Source organism: Pistacia vera, unplaced genomic scaffold (assembly GCF_008641045.1).
Source record: "Pistacia vera cultivar Batoury unplaced genomic scaffold, PisVer_v2 Contig22, whole genome shotgun sequence".
Lineage (NCBI taxonomy): Eukaryota > Viridiplantae > Streptophyta > Magnoliopsida > Sapindales > Anacardiaceae > Pistacia > Pistacia vera.
The window spans coordinates 409,834-432,576 of record NW_022196024.1 but is presented as its reverse complement, the minus strand read 5'-3'; the positions used below and the strand labels follow the sequence as shown (position 1 = coordinate 432,576).

Sequence of the window (22,743 nt, the reverse complement as noted above, 5' to 3'; positions counted from 1 at the left end):
AGAATGTGGTCAATGATATATCTTAGGATCGTACTAGTGTACCACTTATCCTTAGACTTGAGACATCACGGTTGGACTTGACATATGATGCATATGATTCAAATGATGTATATACATGAGACTAGTCATGTTTTGTGTAAGAAACCAGTTTGGTCATATGTTATTCATGTATGAGGACAAGTGATGGTCAAGATGAGATCCGTTGACTCGAAATAGTTTGGTCCTGAATTCCCAAACAAATGTCAATAAACATTGGAAAAGCGAAATCTATAGCCAGAATACAAAATAGTCATATGAAAAAGGAGTTTCATGATGACACGTTCCATTGTATTGATTGACAATTCGGATAAAGATTAAGTTAAGAGTTTTGACATACCATGAACCTATACTTAATCGGGATTAGACGATAGAGGAATTTTGCTACATAAAATGTACAATCGGGAAAAAGGTTCATTGGAGTTTAACTTCATTGTGGCTTAGGGTTCATGGAGCATTGTTAGATGCCTACCATGATCGGTGGGAGTTTCGATCATAAAGAGTTATGACGAAATATATCGGATTGTGATATAAGGCCCACAGCTAGGTTACAGTGAACCTAAGTGGTCACACCTAAAAACCAAGTATGAAAAGAGAGAGTAATACATATCGTTAAAGGTTAACGATGTTCAAATGTAAACATGTGCATCTGAATTTATGTATTGGTGAGAAATGATTACTCATGGGAAACTAGCACTTACCAAGGGTAATAAGGTAATTTGGTCATTATTAGATTAGATTCAATGATGGATTAAAATATATTATTGAATTGGATTCAATAATGGGTTAAATTTTAAATGAGATTATTTAATATGCCTTGATTATAAATTTGTTTAAATCAAAGATTTAATATTAAGGAGTTAATATTAAATTGAAATTGTTTCAAGGACTTAGGATCAATAATGATTTAATATTAAGGAGTTAATATTAAATTGAAATTATTTCAAGGACTTGAAAATAATATTGAATTTGTATTAAGTGTTAATACATGATTCATATTAATTCAAGGACTTGAGAACAATTTCAAAATGGTCATTGCGTATAAATAAGTGATATTTCCCTAATTTAATCTAATTTTTCATTTGGATTTAAAATCTCTCTCTTGAGCTCTCATGGCCAGCTGTCTTTTCTTCATCTTGGGGTGGACTTTACTTGGAGGATTTTCATCAAATTTGTTGAAGATCTTGAACTCCTTTTTAAGTTACAAAAGTTGTAAAGCATAAAAGGTAACAATTTCAGCCTTTTAGTTTTAATAACATGTCATATGACCTTATGTCATGTTTTACACCAATTTTACCCTTTCTAAGAATGAATTCTTACACTTCTCACTCAAGACACACTACTTACTTCGCCAAATGATATCACTTTCATCATTTCCCCTCCCCCACCAATTGCCCGGATCTGGCGTTATATTGTTGTTATTTAGGGAAATGGGCTATTTTTTGTGTATTGAATTGTTAGGGAAATTGATAGGATTAGGGAAGGGATGGTAAAAATGGAATCACACCAAATCCGCGTCGATTTGGCCATATGCGATTTGGTCTTCGAGGCCTTGGAAGCTCTTCTCATGAGAGGTCATGTTGAGGAAGCCCTTGGATGCATTGATCTGCTGATGCACAGTGGTTGTGCACCCAATTTTGGTAGTCTTCTATCTATTCTATCTGAGAAAGGGAAGACCGTTGTTGCTCTGAAATTGTTGTATTTTTGTGTGGAGAGAGACTGCATTGTAGACTTTTCAAGTTGTGAGAAGATGTTGGATGCTCTCTTAGCAATTGAGAAGACTCTCAATGCATATTCTTTATTGTTTGAAATTTTGGCGAAAGGAAGGGCCACTGATTGGAAGAGTTGTGAGGATTTGATTACTAGCCTTAATCAGGAAGGGAACATAAAGCAAGTAGATATACTCTTTAGGGGGCGTTTGGTTGAGAAATATTAGATTACTGGAAAGATAGATTACCTTGGAAGATTACTGGGAATCTTTAGGAAAATGTGTTTGGTTAGTTGGAATAAATTGGTGGGTATGTTTTATTAATATATTTGGTTAGAAGGAATAAATTGGTGGGTATGTTGTTTAAATTACTGAATTGTCCTTTAATTAAATATTATTATTATAATATTATTTAGATTTTATAACTCCCTATCTTTTAAAAACTTAGCAAAAACAGCCCCATAATAAAAGTTTGGAAAATGAACAATACACCCCCACCAACCCAGCCATTGTCGGCCGTTGACAACCACCGTCGGCCACCAGAATCTAGCAACGTAACAACACACGGATAGCCAGTTGTCGGCTTTTGGTGAGATTTATGATGGATTTAACGGTCCTGATGCTCCTGATTATTTGCTTTCTAATTTATACTCTGTTGTTCATAAGGAACTCAGAGGGTCGTTCCGTCCCCGACGCCCTCCTCGCCCACCGGTAGGAAGAAAAGGAACTGAAGTACTTGGGTTTGGGTCAAATAATTGCTGTCTTTATTGAGTTATGTGCCACCTCTGTCGCCACCCTCCACGCCACTCTCTCTTTATCACTCTGTTTTATTCTCTTTCCAATCCAGCACGCCTATACATTTCTTTATATTATCAGAACTGCCATGAGAAATCTCAATGGTGGACCAACAGAGGCCCCAGCCCCTACCCAATTTAACACCGCAAGTGAAATGCAAACTTTTTAATTCAAATGAATAATACTGAAACAAAACCAACGACATGCACTAAACAACCAACAAAACTCCAAGATCCATCCTACACCCCTGCAAACATCACCCCAGGCAACCCAAAGGCAGTGGACACTTGGGAAAACTGGATGATTACCTCGATTCAGCGGCAGAAGACGGCACAGATTCAAGTAACACTCAAAGATTTGCTGGAAGTGAAGACGAGAAATTTGCAACAGACGCACTCCACTTGATCTGAACATGAAAGGAAGCTAAAGTTAAATGCAAATGGGTTTGTGTTCAACTGTGGAAAAAATGGGTAATTAATTTGGTAAATGAAGATTTAATTCGATAGATGATGAGTAAAGGAGTTAGGTTTTCACGTAGTAATGAATTGGGAATTTTTAATTTTGTTGAAGTTGGAGGGTATAAACAGGTTTAAATTTTTGTTTGTAAGGTTAAAAATGTCCATAACTTTTTTGTAAATTGTTTAAATAACAAGGGCATTATTGTCCTATAATTTTATTAATAAGGGGTAGAATTGTTACAAAAAAAGATTACCTTGGTAATCTTAGAATACCTAAGAAAATGAAGGTAATCAGATTACCTCCTATATTACCAATAGTAACTACTATTAGTATTTGAGGATTACCAGAATCTTACATTACTTTGACAACCAAACGAGGTAATCAAGTAATATAAGATGACATTACCCTAGTAATCCCATATAACCCCCAACCAAACGCCCCCTTAGAATGATAAGGGAGGGGAGACAACCCGTGGGAGCAAGAAGGGCAAGAAACAATTAGTAGTTCCCAACTAGATTTACCTTTTTATCTCCCTTTCTAATTTTAGTGTAATTTTTTAAGTAGAGAACTTTTGCTTGAAATTTTTAGTTTGAGAATGATTCGAAGAGCTCCATCTTGACCATATTAACTTGTGGAAAACATTGAAAGATGGATGCATGGAGAGTCAAACATATCATACTATAACAAGTATAGTTATAGTTTTAAAAAAAATTCAATCAAATTGAAATAAGTAAGGTAGAACATGTTACCTTAAGCCCTTAGCAACCTTGGAGACTCTTAATTTCAAGAGAAATTAAGCAAAAGAGTATCCACACCAAGGGAAGAAGAGATTTGACCAAGAGGGAGATTTAGGGTTCTTAGAGATTTTTCTCTACACAAAAATTGATATATCATTTTCTTTATATAGGAATCCTTGTAAACAATTCAATAATTGTTTTGGACTTCCTTAAACAATTCCATAATTGTTATGAAGTTGTTAAACTTCTTTAAATGATAACATTGGATTAACATTTAATCACAATTAACAATTTAACTCTTAAATTGTTTACATAACAATTTAACCCTTAAATTGTTTACAATTACAACCCCTTGTAAAATCCAATTTAATATAAAGAAAATGATTAATATAAATAACTTTATTACCTTTGGTAGGTGCTAGCCAACCTTGGATAATCAACTCTCTTTGGCTATTTCTTCATTCTCCTTAGTTTTTATGTGTGACCTCTTAGGTTCACTGTGGCCTAGCCGTGGGCCCAATATCACAGACTATTTCGATATGTTTTGTCATAACTCTTTATAAACAAAACTCCCACTGATTATGGTAGGCATCTAGCAATGCTCCATAACCCCTAAGTCACAATGAAGATATACTCCAACGAACCTTTTACAATCATACAAGTTGTATAATCAAATCCTTCCGTTATCTAATCCCAATTAAGAATGGATTCATGGTATGTCAAAATCCTTATCTTAATTTTAATTCAATACATATGGAACGTGTCACTATGAAACAACCTTTCATGTAACATTTTATATACCCCGGCTGGAGATTTCCATTTTCCAATGTATCTTGACATTTGTCTAGGAACTTGATATCAATCTATACCAAGTCAACGGATCCCATTTTGACTATCACTTGTCCTCACACATAAACAACACATGATCAAATTGGCTTATTAACACATGGCATGATTAGCCTCATGTTTATACACCATATGAACCATATACGTTTATGCAGAATCCAACCGTGATATCTCAGGTCTAAGGATTAATAATACCCTAGTACGATCTTATGATAAATCATTAACTACATTTTAAATGTCCATGTGAGTCATCATAAATTGCCATATTCGATAAACAGATCACTAACCGCGTATCCATGTTAATGCCCTAGTGATATAACTTTTATAATCACCCACACCAATATCATCACATGATATTCTACGAAGACATTCAACATGCTTACTATGTAATATTATTGCCCAATTAATATTACCTATGTAGGGAATACTTTGATGATTTTGATCTTCTAAAGATTTGTATCATTCGGACATTTCACATGTAATACATATATATAAATGAAGCAATAAACCACATATATATAAATGAAGCAATAAACCACATGTAAAATAAGAACACTTTCTTCTATTGATAAGATAAAATGTATATACAAACTATATACATTCACATATATATACAAAACATAATGCCTCGGAACCGATGACACGATTGGTTCCTAGGGCATATACTAACAAACATAATGTCATTTGTTCTGAATTTGAAAGGTGTAACACCGCATTAATCATCTTACTATACCACATGAAAGTTTTGCTTCATATTTCTGAAAATCCAGTTCTATGTTTAAGCTTTTACACTCGTTTTAACATAAATACTTTGGTACCATTTGTAGCTTTGAAGATGATGATTTGTTTTTAAAACCAGTTTCTTGTTGTAATGTTAATATTGTAACACAATCTAGTGAACCTAAAGCCAAGTCAGGCTTCAGGGGTATTGTGTTTTCTAGTTTCATCCGGCCAGGTGCAAATTGGCAGCGTTTTTGGCAAAGGAGAAAGAAGAAAAGGGAGAAGGGTAGTTTTGTCTTTACATTGTTTATACATGTTAGAGAACATATTTTTCTAGTAGAACATAACGATGGGTGGGAAAGTGTCGTTTTGAAACTTGACGGGTGGAAAAAGTGTTGTTTCACTGAACCTTGGATAGGAATATGTTGTTCTCCCTTATATAAATGTCTAAGCTAATCCTTTTTATTTCCAAATTAGCTGTAATATTTTTTTTACTGTTAATATATTGTAGATTAATTTTACCTCATTTTTCTAGTGAGATTGTTATTATAGCATAAAATTTGTTAACACAGAAATTTATACAAACCAGAGAATTCCGATTGACCCTGTCAGAATCGGAATGGATGTGCGCATGATTTAATAAAAATCAGCAATGAATAAAAAAGAAAGAGTCATAAATAAGAACAAAAGACAATTTTTAAAGTAGTTCGGCAAGTTATAACTTGAGCCTACGTCCACTGTTATCTTATTGCTTTTGAGAGCTCATAAAAAATAATATAATTCATAGGAAAATTTGCTTATAACAATTGCCCAACCCCCCTGAAAAAAAGTTATGATGGGTTATATAGTATCCATTTACATGATAGAGTTGAGATAAGATTTAAATACGTAGAATGGGGAAGTTGCATGATCTTCGACTACCTTAGTTGGAGTCTAAGCCAATCTGAATATGTTCCTTCCAAATTGAGCCAATCTAAATATCTTCTCTCCTAATAGAAATTATCCTCTCCAGATAGACTGCACAACAATAGCAGCCCCCCCCCCCCCCCCCCCCCCCCCCCCCCCCCCCCCCCCCCCCCAGTTTTTGAAGTGCGTAATCACACTTCAAAAACTCATGCCTTTGATCTAGATGGCTGTTGCACTATAGGCTGCAGTCTCGAACTAAAGAACTTGAGTTATGCCTAGTGCGATCTAAGAGATTTGAGAGATCTTGAACACATGATCTCAGGCGAATGAGTGAGCTTATGAGTTTAATCAGGGAGCATAAAGAGCTTGATCTGAGAACATACAGAGCTCGATCAGAGAGCATAAAAAGCTCAATCTGAGAGTGTAAGGAGTTCGATTAGAAAGCGTGGAGAGCTTGATTTGAGAGCATAGCTCGATCAGAAAGCGTGGAAAGCTTGATTTGAGAGCATAGCTCGATCAGAAAGCATGGAGAGCTTGATTTGAGAGCATAGCTCGATCAGAAAGCATGGAGAGCTTGATCTGAGAGCATGGCTCGATCAGGAAGCATGGAGAAATTGATTTGAGAGCATTGCTCGATCAGGAAGCATGGAGAGCTTGATCTGAGAGCATTGCTCGATTAGGAAGCATGGAGAGTTTGATCTGAGAGCATTGCTCAATTAGGAAGCATGAAAAGCTTGATCTGAGAGCATTGCTCGATTAGAAAGCATGGAGAGCTTGATAGCTTAGGAGCTAGAGAGCTTGAGAACTAGAGAGCTAGCTTGAGAGCTCGACAGCTTGGGAGCTCGAGAGCTAGCGAGCTCTTTCTAATCTGAGAGATCTGAGTACGCAATCTGACCACGCGATCTGAGAGCTCTGATTTGGAACAGGCTTCAGTATTTTGATGATAACTTAAGCCGCAGACCTCAGATTTGATGATTCTTGGACCGTCGAAAAGATTACTCGAAGGGCTACAATTCTTGTGTTTACTGCTTAGTTAGATTCAGACTTTATCCTGCTCATATTTTCATATTTGATAACATGATTCTAGAAAAAGAAGCGGGGATTTGTTGAAGAAGTTGAGACTTGCTGGAAAAACATGGAGAGTTGATGTGAACAGGCCCTCCTTCTCGCGCCAAAATGTTGATACAAAAATCTGCACCAACCAGAGAATTTCGATTGACCCTGTTGGAACCGAAATGGATGTGCACGTGATTTAATGAAAATTAGTAATGAATAAAAAGAGTCATAAATAAGAACACAAAATAATTTTTAAAGTGGTTCAACAAGTTAGAACTTGAGCCTACGTACACTATTACCTTATTGGTTTTGAGAGCTTATAAAGAATTGTATAATTCCTAGGAAAATTTGCTTAAAACAATTGCCCAGCCCCCCTGAATGATGGGTTTATATAGTACCCATTTATATGATAGAGTTGAGATAAGATTTAAATACATAGAATTGGAAAGTTACATAATCTACGGCTACCTTAGTTAGAGTTTAAGTCAGTCTAAATATTTTCCTTCTAAATTAAACCAATCTAGATATCTCTTTCCTAATAAGAAATTATCCTCTCTGAATTGACCACACAACAAAATCATATTGAATATACAGTATTAAACAACATTTTTTCACTAAAATATAGCAATTTATTTGGAAGTTTTATTAATATCGAGGATGTCACAAAAGTTATCAGATTTATTAAAATTCAATAAATATTATTTTTCAAAAAAAAATTAAAATTTTTATAACGTTCTTTATAGTAATTTTTGTTATGGATAAAGTTGGAATTACAAGAAAGATAATAAGACCGGTCTAATACGATAATTTATGGAATCCCAGTTAAATTTTAGATGATCATTAAAGTTAAATGACGAAAATATCCTCGATCGGCGACAAAGAGAGCCATCCCCCTAAATCAAGGGGATGATAATTAATTATTCACTTGCAAATTCACATATTTATTTTCGAGAATGACACTGTAAGTACAGTATGCTGCAGTTTCAGAATGTCCAAACCCAGCCATGCGGCGGGCCATTTTTCTGCCTGTCCTCAAAAACCCAGTTGCCACGTCTAATCAAATACAAAATCCGGATTCCGGAAGAACTCAAGATAAATCAATTTACGACTGGTCAACATCTCATCTCACACACCACCATCACCATCAGCAACCCCCCGACTTTCTTCTTTGTCTGCAACATTTGTTTTCATTCGTTGCTTCATTTTGATCTGTTCAAACTTTTTTTTTCACAATTTTGGTGTATGGGAAGATGGATCTGTTCAAACTTTTTTTTCACAATTTTGGTGCATAGGTAGATGGCACAGGATGGCAGATAGCAAAAAGATGAAACTGAACAGGGGCTGAGATGTGGCTTATGATTCCTTATCAGAGTACGGTTCTGGCAGTTCTTTCTTTTCTGTTGTTTTGTGGGGCGGGGATTCAGAGTTATGAGCTGGAAATTTGTTTGATTCTGAATAGAAAAGTATATCTCTGCGTGTCACGGGTTCTACTTCATCGTACCAACAGTTTTTATATTATTAAACGACTATTTCCTCGGAGTTTTGCCTTAATGACAATTTCCCACTCAAAAAGTTTCACGACGCCAAATTACCACCACCTGTCAAATACAGTAATTAAACCATAAAGACGGAAATGCCTTTAATTGTTGATAGGAATTGTTTTATTATTATTATATGTCATGTCAATGCATTCAATTACCAATATACCCCTTTTCAATTATGTAATTACCAATATACGCCTTTTAGCTATGTAATTACTAATATATCTCCAACTATGTATAAAATTTAAATTACCAATTTGTCCCTAATGCTAAAAACCAATCAGTAATCGTTAAGATATTAAAATGAATAATACTTTGGGTACTAATGGATGTGTACTAATTTGTGTACTAACTAAAGCATAGTACCCGTACTATGCGCATAGTACGGGTACTATGCTTTAGTTAGTACACAAATTAGTACCCATCCATTAGTACCCATAGCATCACTCTATTAAAATTTTGAAGTAATTAATATTACCGTTTTGTTCATGTGTTTGATGCAAAATAAACTGATTGAATTTTATCAATTAAAACCCGATAAGAGTGTAGATTCCAAAATCATGATGCAATCGCTTGAATTGATACCCAAAAAAAAGAAATTGGGAATACAACTCAAATATGTTCAAGCTAGGTAAATAAACCAATAGGTTTTAAAGGGGAAGAACAGAAAATGGAGTTAAAATCACTTCATTGTCATTTTAACAATCTCATTCAAAAATATCAAAGTCAATTAATTGTCATTGTCACATTTCTCATTCAAAAATATTGAAGCCAATTCAACCTCCATAGAGCAAAAATATGAGGCTTTAATTCTGGTCATAAATCTATGATCAGTAATATATAGATAGAGCAAAAATATGACTAGTATACAATCTGTTCTGGGTGACATAAAACATGAGGCTTTGATTCTAGTACTTCCTAAGTTCATGTACTCCAAACCCTTGATTATCTCCAAGAGTTATGACATGAAACAAAGTAACTCAATAACTTCCTCTGAGAATGTCCACAAACTTATAATACATACAGTATACAAATAATTAATCAGTTTTACACAAGAAATTTTCAAAAAGAACCAGTAAAAAAAAAAAAAAACCATTTTTTACTCAGAACCCTCTCAAATTCATCTCAGAATATCCACAAACTTATAATAGATGCAATATACAAATAATTAACTTTACAGAAAAAAATTCCAACAAAAACCAGTAAAAAAACAAGCCACTTTTCACTCTTTATCACCTCAAATTCACTTCAGAATGTCCACAAACTTATAATACATATATTATACAAATAATTAACCAGTTTTACAAAAAAAATTTCCAACAAAAACCAGTAAAAAACAAACCTTTTTCACTCATTACCACCTCAAATTCACCTTAGAATGTCCACAAACAAACATTTTGTATGAAATAACAGTACTACTTTCATTAAGATAAAGCAAATTGATATACCATCAAAAGAAAAATTATATTATCTATATATACTACCTATACAGCTGCAAAATCAAGAAATTCAATTGCAAATCATTATTTAAAATTTCAGCAATATCATGCAAGTAGCAGTGAGCAACTATTATCCAGAATTCATTCACATTCATATGCAAGAATCACTACAAATTTCCCAAGCTCATAAAAGAGTTGAATATCAGCAATACAACAAAACAAATTGTAAAATGCAATCCTATAGGAAATTGAAACATTACAACCATGTTAAAACATGAAGAAAAAATTGAAACACGAGACACCCAAAATTAACCAAACCAAACCAAACCTAAGCCTAAGCTTAATCTTAGTCAACACCTTCTTTTATGTTGGGGCATATAAATATAGCTGAAAGAGAAATGTTAGAAGCAAATGTCAGAATTTACTGTTGACTAAAATATTTTCTTTGCAATAAACTAATTTTTCTAAGACTTGCTTACAAAAACTGGTGTACTTTGTTTCATTAGTTAATAATAACACATAGTGGTCTTACTGTAATCCAATAAGATTATTGAAATAGACAACACCCTCCTCTTTTTCTTTTTTGTTCGGTCCTTTTATATGAATTTCTTTTATTTAAATGATTTTTTGTAAAATGTTAAAATACTTAAATTAAAAAAAAAAAAACTTCCCTATCATGAATCAAAATTTTAAGTGGGTGAAGAAAAAAATAAAATAAAATAAAACAACCCTATAAAAAAAGAAAAAAAAAGAAAAAAGCTTTACATATAGATGTTTGGGTGAATTGTTTAATATTTGTGTCCCGTTTAGTTTGTCTCTTTGTATTTTTAGTTAATTATTTTCTTTTTAGGTTGTTTGCGTAATTTCATTTTTACTTTGTTCTATTTTATTTTCATTGGAATAGTTTCATTTGTGTTTGTTTTTCCGCCTTGGATGCATTGATCTGCTGATGCACAGTGGTTGTGCACCCAATTTTGGTAGTCTTCTATCTATTCTATCTGAAAAGGGAAGACCGTTGTTGCTCTGAAATTGTTGTATTTTTGTGTGGAGAGAGACTGCATTGTAGACTTTTCAAGTTGTGAGAAGATGTTGGATGCTCTCTTAGCAATTGAGAAGACTCTCAATGCATATTCTTTATGTTTGAAATTTGGCAAAGGAAGGGCCACTGATTGGAAGAGTTGTGGGATTTGATTACTAGCCTTACAGGAAGGGAACATAAAGCAAGTAGATATACTCTTTAGGGGGCGTTTGGTTGAGAAATATTAGATTACTGAAAGATAGATTACCTTGGAAGATTACTGGGAATCTTAGGAAAATTTTTTGTTAGTTGAATAAATTGGTGGGTATGTTTTATTAATATATTTGGTTAGAAGGAATAAATTGGTGGGTAGTTGTTTAAATTACTGAATTGTCCTTTAATTAAATATTATTATTAATATATTTAGATTTTATAACTCCCTATCTTTTAAAACTTAGCAAAAACAGCCCCATAAAAAAGTTTGGAAAATGAACAATACACCCCCACCAACCCAGCCATTGTCGGCCGTTGACAACCACCGTCGGCCACCAAATCTAGCAACGTAACAACACGGATACGCCAGTTGTCGGCTTTTGGTGAGATTTATGATGGATTTAACGGTCCTGATGCTCCTGATTATTTGCTTTCTAATTTATACTCTGTTGTTCATAAGGAACTCAGAGGGTCGTTCCGTCCCCGACGCCCTCCTCGCCCCCCGGTAGGAGAAAAGGAACTGAAGTACTTGGGTTTGGGTCAAATAATTGCTGTCTTTATTGAGTTATGTCCACCTCTGTCGCCACCTCCCCGCCACTCTCTCTTTATCACTCTGTTTTATTCTCTTTCCAACCAGCACGCCTATACATTTCTTTTTTATATTATCAAACTGCCATGAGAAATCTCAATGGTGGACCCAAGGCCCCAGCCCCTACCCAATTTAACACCGCAGTGAAATGCAAACTTTTTAATCAAATGAATAATACTGAAACAAACAAACGACATGCACTAACAACCAACAAAACTCCAAGATCCATCCTACACCCCCCTGCAAACATCACCCCAGCAACCCAAAGGCAGTGGCACTTGGAAAATGGATGATTACCTCGATTCAGCGGCGAAGACGGCACAGATTCAAGTACACTCAAAGATTTTGCTGGAGTGAAGACGAGAATTTTGCAACAGACGCACTCCACTTGATCTGACATGAAAGGAAGCTAAAGTTAATGCAAATGGTTTGTGTTCAACTGTGGAAAAATGGGTAATTAATTTGGTAATGAAGATTTATTCGATAGATGATGAGTAAAGGAGTTAGGTTTTCACGTAGTAATGAATTGAATTTTTAATTTTGTTGAAGTTGGAGGGTATAAACAGGTTTAAATTTTTTTTGTAAGGTTAAAAATGTCCATAACTTTTTTGTAAATTGTTTAAATACAAGGGCATTATGTCCTATAATTTTATAATAAGGGTAGAATTGTTACAAAAAAAGATTACCTTGGTAATCTTAGAATACCTAAGAAAATGAAGGTAATCAGATTACCTCCTATATTACCATAGTAACTACTATGTATTTGAGGATTACCAGAATACATTACTTTACTTGACACCAAACGAGTAATCAAGTAATATAAGATGACATTACCCTATTAATCCCATATAACCCCCAACCAAACGCCCCCTTGAATGATAAGGGGGGGAGACACACCGTGGGAGCAAGAAGGGCAAAAAACAATTAGTAGTTCCCAACTGATTTACCTTTTTATCTCCCTTTCTAATTTTAGTGTAATTTTTAAGTAGAGAACTTTTGCTTGAAATTTTAGTTTGAGAATGATTCGAAGAGCTCCATCTTGACCATATTAACTTGTGGAAAACATTGAAAGATGGATGCATGGAGAGTCAACATATCATACTAAACAAGTAGTTATATTTTAAAAAAATTCAATCAAATTGAAATAAGTAAGGTAGAACATGTTACCTTAAGCCCTTAGCAACCTTGAGACTCTTAATTTCAAGAGAAATTAAGCAAAAGAGTATCCACACCAAGGGAAAAGAAATTTGGCCAAGAGAGAGATTTAGGGTTCTTAGAGATTTTTTCTCTACACAAAATTGATATATCATTTTCTTATATAGGAATCCTTGTAAACAATTCAATAATTGTTTTGGACTTCTTAAACCATTCCATAATTGTTATGAAGTTGTTAACTTCTTTAAATTATAACATTGGATTAACATTTAATCACAATTAACAATTTAACTCTTAAATTGTTTACATAACAATTTAACCCTTAAATTGTTTAATGTTTACATTACAACCCCTTACAAAATCCAATTTAATATAAAGAAAATGATTAATAAAATAACTTCATTACCCTCGATGGTGTGCCAACCTTGGATAATCAACTCTCTTTGGCTATTTCTCCATTCTCCTTAGTTTTTTATGTGTGACCTCTTAGGTTCACTGTAGCCTAGCCGTGGGCCCAATATCAAGACTATTTCGATATGTTTTGTCATAACTCTTATAAACAAAACTCCCACTGATTATGGTAGGCATCTAGCAATGCTCCATAACCTCTAAGTCACAATGAAAATATACTCCAACGACCTTTACAATCATACAAGTTGTATAATCAAATCCTTCCGTTATCTAATCCCAATTAAGAATGGATTCATGGTATGTCAAAATCCTTATCTTAATTTTAATTCAATACATATGGAACGTGTCACTATGAAACAACCTTTCATGTAACATTTTATATACCCCGTGAGATTTCCATTTTCCAATGTATCTTGACATTTGTCTAGGAACTTGATATCAATCTATACCAGTCAACGGATCCCATTTTGACTATCACTTGTCCTCACACATAACAACACATGATCAAATTGGCTTTTAACACATGGCATGATTAGCCTCATGTTATACACCATATGAACCATATACGTTTATCAGAATCCAACCGTGATATCTCAGTCTAGATTAATAATACCTAGTCGATCTTATGATAAATCATTAACTACATTTAAAATGTCCATGTGAGTCATCATAAATTGCCATATTCGTAAACAGATCACTAACCGCGTATCCATGTTAATGCCCTAGTGATATAACTTTATAATCACCCACACCATATCATCACATGATATTCTACGAAGACATTCAACATGCTTACTATGTAATATTATTGCCCAATTAATATTACCTATGTAGGGAATACTTTGATGATTTTGATCTTCTAAAGATTTGTATCATTCGGACATTTCACATGTAATACATATATATAAATGAAGCAATAAACCACATATATTAAATAGCAATAAACCACATGTAAAATAAGAACACTTTCTTCTATTGATAAGATAAATGTATATACAACTATATACATTCACTATTATACAAAACATATGCCTCGGAACCGAACACGATTGGTTCCTAGGGCATATACTAACAAACATAATGTCATTGTTCTGAATTTGAAAGGTGTAACACCGCATTAATCATCTTACTATACCACCTGAAATTTTTGCTTCATATTTCTGAAAATCCAGTTCTATGTTTAGCTTTTCAACCGTTTTAACATAAACTTGGTACCATTTGTAGCTTTGAAGATGATGATTTGTTTTTAAACAGTTTCTTGTTGTAATGTTAATATTGTACACAATCTAGTGAACCTAAAGCCAAGTCAGGCTTCAGGGTATTGTGTTTCTAGTTTCATCGGCCAGGTGCAATTGGCAGCGTTTTTGGCAAAGGAGAAAGAAGAAAGGGAGAAGGGTAGTTTTGTCTTTACATTGTTTATACATGTTAGAGACATATTTTCTAGTAAACATAACGTATGGTGGGAAAGTGTCGTTTTGAAACTTGACGGTGGAAAAGTGTTGTTTCACTGAACCTTGGATGGAATATGTTTGTCTCCCTTATATAAATGTCTAAGCAATCCTTTTTTATTTCCAAATTAGCTGTAATATTTTTTTTACTGTTAATATATTAGATTAATTTTACCTCATTTTTCTAGTGAGATTGTTATTATAGCATAAAATTTGTTAACACAGAAATTTATACAACCAGAGAATTCCGATTGACCCTGTCAGAATCGGAATGGATGTGCGCATGATTTAATAAAAATCAGCAATGAATAAAAAAGAAAGAGTCATATAAGAACAAAGACAATTTTTAAAGTAGTTCGGCAAGTTATAACTTGAGCCTACGCCCACTGTTATCTTATTGCTTTTGAGAGCTCATAAAATAATATAATTCATAGGAAAATTTGCTTATAAATTGCCCAACCCCCCTGAAAAAAGTATGATGGGTTATATAGTATCCATTTACATGATAGAGTTGAGATAAGATTTAAAACTTAGAATGGGAAGTTGCATGCTTCGCTACCTTAGTTGGAGTCTAAGCCAATCTGAATATGTTCCTTCCAAATTGAGCCAATCTAAATATCTTCTCTCCTTAGAAATTACCTCTCCAGATAGACTGCACACAATAGCAGCCCCCCCCCCCCCCCCCCCCCCCCCAGTTTTTGAAGTGCGTAATCACACTTCAAAAATCATGCCTTTGATCTAGATGGCTGTTGCACTATAGGCTGCTTCTCGAACTAAAGAACTTGAGTTATGCCTAGTGCGATCTAAGATTTGAAGAATCTTAAACACATGATCTCAGGCGAATGAGTGTAGCTATGAGTTTAATCAGGGAGCATAAAGAGCTTGATCTGAGAACATCAGAGCTCGATCAGAGAGCATAAAGCTCATCGAGAGTGTAAGGAGTTCGTTAGAAGCGTGGAGAGCTTGTTTAGAGCATAGCTCGATCAGAAAGCGTGAAAGCTTGATTTGAGAGCATAGCTCGATCAGAAAGCATGGAGAGCTTGATTTGAAGCATAGCTCGATCAAAACATGGAGAGCTTGATCTGAGAGCATGGCTCGATCAGGAAGCATGGAGAAATTGATTTGAGAGCATTGCTCGATCAGAAGCATGGAGAGCTTGATCTGAGAGCATTGCTCGATTAGGAAGCATGGAGATTTTGATCTGAGAGCATTGCCAATTAGGAAGCATGAAAAGCTTGATCTGAAGCATTGCTCGATTAGAAAGCATGGAGAGCTTGATAGCTTAGGAGCTAGAGAGCTTGAGAACTAGAGAGCTAGCTTGAGAGCTCGACAGCTTGGGAGCTCGAGAGCTCGAGCTCTTTCTAATCTGAGAATCTGATACGCAATCTGACCACGCGATCTGAGAGCTCTGATTTGGAAACGCTTCAGTATTTTGATGATAACTTAAGCCGCGACCTCAGATTTGATGATTCTTGGACCGTCGAAAGATTCCTCGAAGGGCTACAATTCTTGTGTTTACTGCTTTTTAGATTCAGACTTTATCCTGCTCATATTTTCATATTTGATAACATGATTCTAGAAAAAGAAGCGGGGATTTTTTGAAGAAGTTGAGACTTGCTGGAAAAACATGGAGAGTTGATTTGAACACCCCTCTCTCTCGCGCCAAAATGTTGATACAAAATCTGCACCAACCAGAGAATTTCGATTGACCCTGTTGGAACCGAATGGATTTGCACGTGATTTAATGAAATTATTAATGAATAAAAAGAGTCAAAAAATAAGAACACAAAATAATTTTTAAAGTGGTTCACAAGTTAGAACTTGAGCCTACGTACACTATTACCTTATTGTTTTTGAGAGCTTTAAAGAATTGTATAATTCCTAGGAAAATTTGCTTAAACAATTGCCCAGCCCCCCTGAATGATGGGTTTATATAGTACCCATTTTAATGATAGAGTTGAGATAAGATTTAAATACATAGAATTGGAAAGTTACATAATCTACGGCTACCTTAGTTAGAGTTTAGTCATCTAAATATTTTCCTTCTAAATTAAACCAATCTAGATATTCTTTCCTAATAAGAAATTATCCTCTCTGAATTGACCACACAACAAAATCATATTGAATACAGTATTAAACAACATTTTTTCACTAAAATATAGCAATTTATTGGAAGTTTTATTAATATCGAGGATGTCACAAAAGTTATCAGATTTATTAAATTCAATAAATATTATTTTTCAAAAAAAAATTAAATTTTTATAACGTTCTTTATAGTATTTTTGTTATGGAATAAGTTGGAATTACAAGAAGATAATAAGACCGGTCTAATACGATAATTTATGGAATCCCAGTTAAATTTTAGTGATCATTAAAGTTAATGACGAAAATATCCTCGATCGGCGACAAAGAGAGCCACCCCCCTAAATCGAGGGAGGATGATGTAATTATTCACTTGCAAATTCACAATTTATTTTCGAGAATGACACTGTAAGTACAGTATGCTGCAGTTTCAGAATGTCCAAACCAGCCATGCGGCGGCCATTTTTCTGCCTGTCCTCAAAAACCCAGTTGCCACGTCTAATCAAATACAAAATCCGGATTCCGGAAGAACTCAAGATAAAACAATTTACGACTGGTCAACATCTCTCTCACACGCCACCATCACCATCACCACCACACCCCCCCCCCAACTTTCTTCTCTGTCTGCAGCATTTGTTTTCATTCGTTGCTTCATTTTGATCTGTTCAAACTTTTTTTTCACATTTTGGTGCATAGTAGATGGCACAGGATGGCAGATAGCAAAAAGATGAAACTGAACAGGGCTGAGATGTGGCTTATGATTCCTTATCAGAGTACGGTTCTGGCAGTTTCTTTCTTTTCTGTGTTTTGTGGGGCGGGGATTTTTCCCACCCAAAGTTTGATGAAACAACAATTTCCCATCTATCAAGTTTCAAAACGACATTTTCTCACCCACAGTCTGTTAACTTTAACTAAAAAAAGGATAAAATGGTAAATTTACAAAACAGTTAAAAGATAGTTATTTCATTTTATCTCGTATATATAAACTTAAAAAAAAAAAAAAAAACCATGAATTCAAACGCTTCCTTCCTCACCCCACCGACAGTCTCCACTACTTTTCTCGTCAACACCATTACCGGTCAAGCTCTCACCTATGCTCAGTTCATCGCCAAGTTAACTCTATCTCCTTCTTGTTAGTGTATACCCTAAGAATGAATTGTGTTATCGGTTTCAGGGCATTATATCTTGTAAATACTCTTTTGAGAATGGAAGAAAAAGTTCTGATTTCACATGTTGTTTATTGCTTCATTTGTACTATTTATAACGCATGTGAAATGTCCGGATGATACGAATTTTTAGAAGATCAAATCATCGAAGCATTCCCTACGTAAGTAATGTTAATTGGGCAATAACATTGCATAGTAGGCATGCTGAATGCTTCCATTGAATATCATATGATGGTATTAGTGTGGGTGGTTATAAGAGTTATGTCAGTAGGGCATTAGCATGTACAAACAGTTAGTGAACTATTTATCGAATATGACCGATTACGATGAATCACATAGACATTTAGAATGTGGTCAATGATATATCGTAGGATCATACTAGTGTACCATTAATCTTTGGACTTGAGACATCATGGTTGGACTCGACATAGGATGCATATGATTCAAATGGTGTATATACACGAGACTAGTCATGTTTTGTGTAAGAAGTGAGTTTGGTCATATGTTATTCATGTGTGAGGACAAGTGATGGTCAAGATGAGATCCGTTGACTCGAAATAGTTTGGTCCCGAATTCCCAAACAAATGTCAATAAACATTGGAAAAGAGAAATCTCTAGCCAGAGTACAAAATAGTCATATGAAAAAGGAGTTTCATGATGACACGTTCCATTGTATTGATTAACAATTTGGATAAAGATTATGTTAAGGGTTTTGACATACCATGAACTTATACTTAATTGGGATTAGACGACAGAGGGATTTTGCTATATAAAACGTATGATCGGGAAAAAAGTTTATTGGAGTTTAACTTCATTGTGGATTAGGGTTTATGGAGCATTGTTAGATGCCTACCATGATCGGTGCGAGTTTCGATCATAAAGAGTTATGATGAAACATATTAGATTGTGATATAAGGCCCATAGCTAGGTTACAGTGAACCTAAGTGGTCGCACCTAAAAACCAAGTATGAGAAGAGAGAGTAATACATATTGTTAAAAGTTAACGATGTTCAGATGTAAACGTGTGCATCTAAATTTATATATTGGTGAGAAATGATTACTCATGGGAAACTAGCACTTACCAAGGGTAATAAGGTAATTTGGTCATTATTGGATTAGATTCAATGATGGAATAAAATATATTATTGAATTGTATGAGAAGAGAGAGTAATACATATCGTTAAAGGTTAACGATGTTCAGATGTAAACGTGTGCATCTGAATTTATGTATTGATGAGAAATGATTACTCATGGGAAACTAGCAGTTACCAAGGGTAATAAGACAATTTGGTTATTATTGGATTAGATTCAACGATGGACTAAAATATATTATTGAATTGGATTCAATAATGGGTTAAATTTTAAATGAGATTATTTAATATGCCTTGATTATAAATTTGTTTAAATCAAAGATTTAATATTAAATTGAAATTGTTTCAAGGACTTAGGATCAATAATGATTTAATATTAAGGAGTTAATATTAAATTGAAATTATTTCAAGGAATAGTGAATTTGTATTAAGTGTTAATACATGATTCACATTAATTCAAGGACTTGAGAACAATTTCAAAATGGTCTTTGCATATAAATAAGTGATATTTTCCAAATTTAATCTAATTTTTCATTTGGATCTAAAATCTCTCTCTTGAGCTCTTATGGCCGGCTCTCTTTCCTTCATCTTGAGGTGGACTTTACTTTGAGGATTTTCATCAAATTTCTTGAAGATCTTGAACTATTTTTTAAGTTACAAAAGTTGTAAAGCATAAAAGGTAACAATTTCAGCCTTTTAGTTTCAATAACATGTTATATGACCTTATACCATGTTTTGCACCAATTTTACCCTTTCTAGGCATGAATTCTTACACTTCTCACTCAAGACACACTACTTACTCTGCCAAATGATATCACTTTCATCATTTCCCCTCCCCCACCAATTGCCCGGATTTGGTGTTATATTGTTATTATTTGGGAAAATGGGCTGTTTTTTGTGTATTGAATTGTTAAGGAAATTGATGGGATCAGAAAAGGGATGGTAAAAATGGAATCACACCAAATCCACGTTGATTTGGCCATATGCGATTTGGTCGCCGAGGTCTTGGAAGCTCTTCTCATGAGAGGTCATGTTGAGGAAGCCCTTGGATGCATTGATCTGCTGATGCACAATGGTTGTGGATCCAATTTTGGTAGTCTTCTATCTATTCTATTTGAGAAAGGGAAGACTGTTGTTGCTCTGAAGTTGTTGTATTTTTGTGGGGAGAGAGACTGCATTGTAGACTTTTCAAACTGTGAGAAGATGTTGGATGCTCTCTTAGCAACCGAGAAGACTCTCAATGCATATTCTTTATTGTTTGAAATTTTGGCGAAAGGAGGAGCCACTGATTGGAAGAGCTATGAGGATTTGATTACTAGCCTTAATCAAGAAGGGAACACAAAGCAAGCAGATATACTCTCTAGAATGATAAGGGAGGGGAGACAACCCGTGGGAGCAAGAAGGGGAAGAAACAATTAGCAGTTCCCAGCTAGTTTTACCTTTTGGTCTCCCTTTCTAATTTTAGTGTAGTTTTTTAAGTAGAGAACTTTTGCTTGAAAATTTTAGTTTGAGAATGATTCAAAGAGCTCTATCTTGACCATATTAACTTGTGGAAAACATAATGTCATTTGTTCTGAATTTGAAAGGTGTAACACCGCATTAATCATCTTACTATACCACATGAAAGTTTTGCTTCATATTTCTGAAAATCCAGTTCTATGTTTAAGCTTTTACACATTTTAATATCAATTTCTTGTTGTAATGTTCATATTGTAATACAATCTAGTGAACCTAAAGCCAAGTTAGGCTTAAGGGGTATTGTGTCTTTGTTTCATCCGATTAGGTGCAAATCGGCAGCGTTTTTGGCAAAGGAGAAAGAAGAAAAGGGAGAAGGGTAGTTTTGTCTTTACACTGTTTATACATGTTAGAGAACATAATTTCCTAACAAAACATAATGGTGGGTGGGAAAGTGTCGTTTTGAAACTTAACGGGTGGAAAAGTGTTGTTTCGCCGAACCTTGGATGGGAATATGTTGTTCTCCCTTATATAAATGTCTAAGCTAACCCTTTTTATTTCCAAATTAGCTATAATATTTTTTTTATTGTTAATATATTGTAGATTAATTTTACCTCATTTTTCTCGTGAGATTGTTATTATAGCATAAAATTTGTTGATACAAAAATTTCTACCAACCAGAGAATTCCGATTGACCCTGTCGGAATCAGAATGGATGTGTGCGTGATTTAATAAAAATCATCAATGAATAAAAAAGAAAGAGTCATAAATAAGAACAAACGACAAATTTTAAATTAGTTCGGCAAGTTAGAACTTGAGCCTACGTCCACTGTTATTTCTTGCTTTTGAGAGCTTATAAAGAATAATATAATTCCTAGAAAAATTTGCTTAGAACAATTGCCTAACCCCCTAAAAACAAGTTATGATGGGTTTATACAGCATCCATTTACATGATAGAGTTGAGATAAGATTTAAATACGTAGAATAGGGAAGTTGCATGATCTTTGGCTACCTTAGTTGGAGTCTAAGTCAATCTGAATATCTTCCTTCTAAATTGAGCCAATCTAAATATCTTCTCTCCTAATAGAAAATTATCCTCTCTGGATTGACCGCACAACAATAGCCCCCCAGTTTTTGAAGTGTGTAATCATGCTTAAAAAACTCATGTCTTTGATCTGGATGGCTGTCGCACTATAGGCTGCAGTCTCGAACTAAAGAACTTGAGTTATGCCTGGTGCAATTTAAGAGATATGAGAGATCTTGAACATGTGATCTGAAGCGAATGAGCGAGCTTATGAGTTTAATCAGGGAGCATAAGGAGCTCGATCTGAGAACATAAAGAGCTCGATTAGAGAGCATAAAGAGCTCGATCTGAGAGTGTGAGGAGTTCAATTAGAAAGCATGGAGAGCTTGATCTGAGAGGATAGCTCGATAAGAAAGCATGGAGAGCTTGATCTGAGAGCATGGCTCGATCAGGAAGCATGGAGAGCTTGATCTGAGAGCATGGCTCGATCAAGAAGCATGGAGAGCTTGGTCTGAGAGCATTACTCGATCAAGAAGCATGGAGAGCTTGAACTGAGAGCATTGCTCGATTAGGAAGCATGGATAGCTTGATCTAAGAGCATTGCTCAATCAAGAAGCATAAAGAGCTTGATCTGAGAGCATTGCTTGATTAGAAAATATGGAGAGCTTGATAGCTGGGGAGCTAGAGAGCTTGAGAACTAGAGAGCTAGCGAGCTCTTTCTAATATGAGAGATCTGAGCACGCGATCTGAGAGCTCTGATTTGAAATATGCTTCAGTATTTTGATGATAACTTAATCTGCAGACCTCAGATTTGATGATTCTTGGACCATCGAAAAGATAACTCGAAG

General features: G+C 34.6%; 1 protein-coding gene across 1 annotated transcript; it reads left to right on the top strand.

Moving 5' to 3' along the window:
• The first annotated feature begins 1,531 nt into the window (after window positions 1-1,531).
• Window positions 1,532-20,835, top strand: LOC116130355 (pentatricopeptide repeat-containing protein At2g37230-like). Its single transcript, XM_031416104.1, has 2 exons — window positions 1,532-1,930; window positions 20,332-20,835. The coding sequence occupies exons 1-2, from the start codon at window positions 1,532-1,534 to the stop codon at window positions 20,833-20,835; spliced, it is 903 nt and encodes a 300-aa protein (XP_031271964.1).
• The last annotated feature ends 1,908 nt before the right edge of the window (window positions 20,836-22,743 follow it).

Bases quoted from the DNA above. Each gene is read 5' to 3' on its own strand.
- LOC116130355 (XM_031416104.1), top strand. From the start codon at position 1,532: ATGGAATCACACCAAATCCGCGTCGATTTGGCCATATGCGATTTGGTC. The intron at 1,931-20,331 runs GTAGATATACTC...TGAATTGTTAAG, and splicing joins AGGAAGGGAACATAAAGCAA to GAAATTGATGGGATCAGAAA.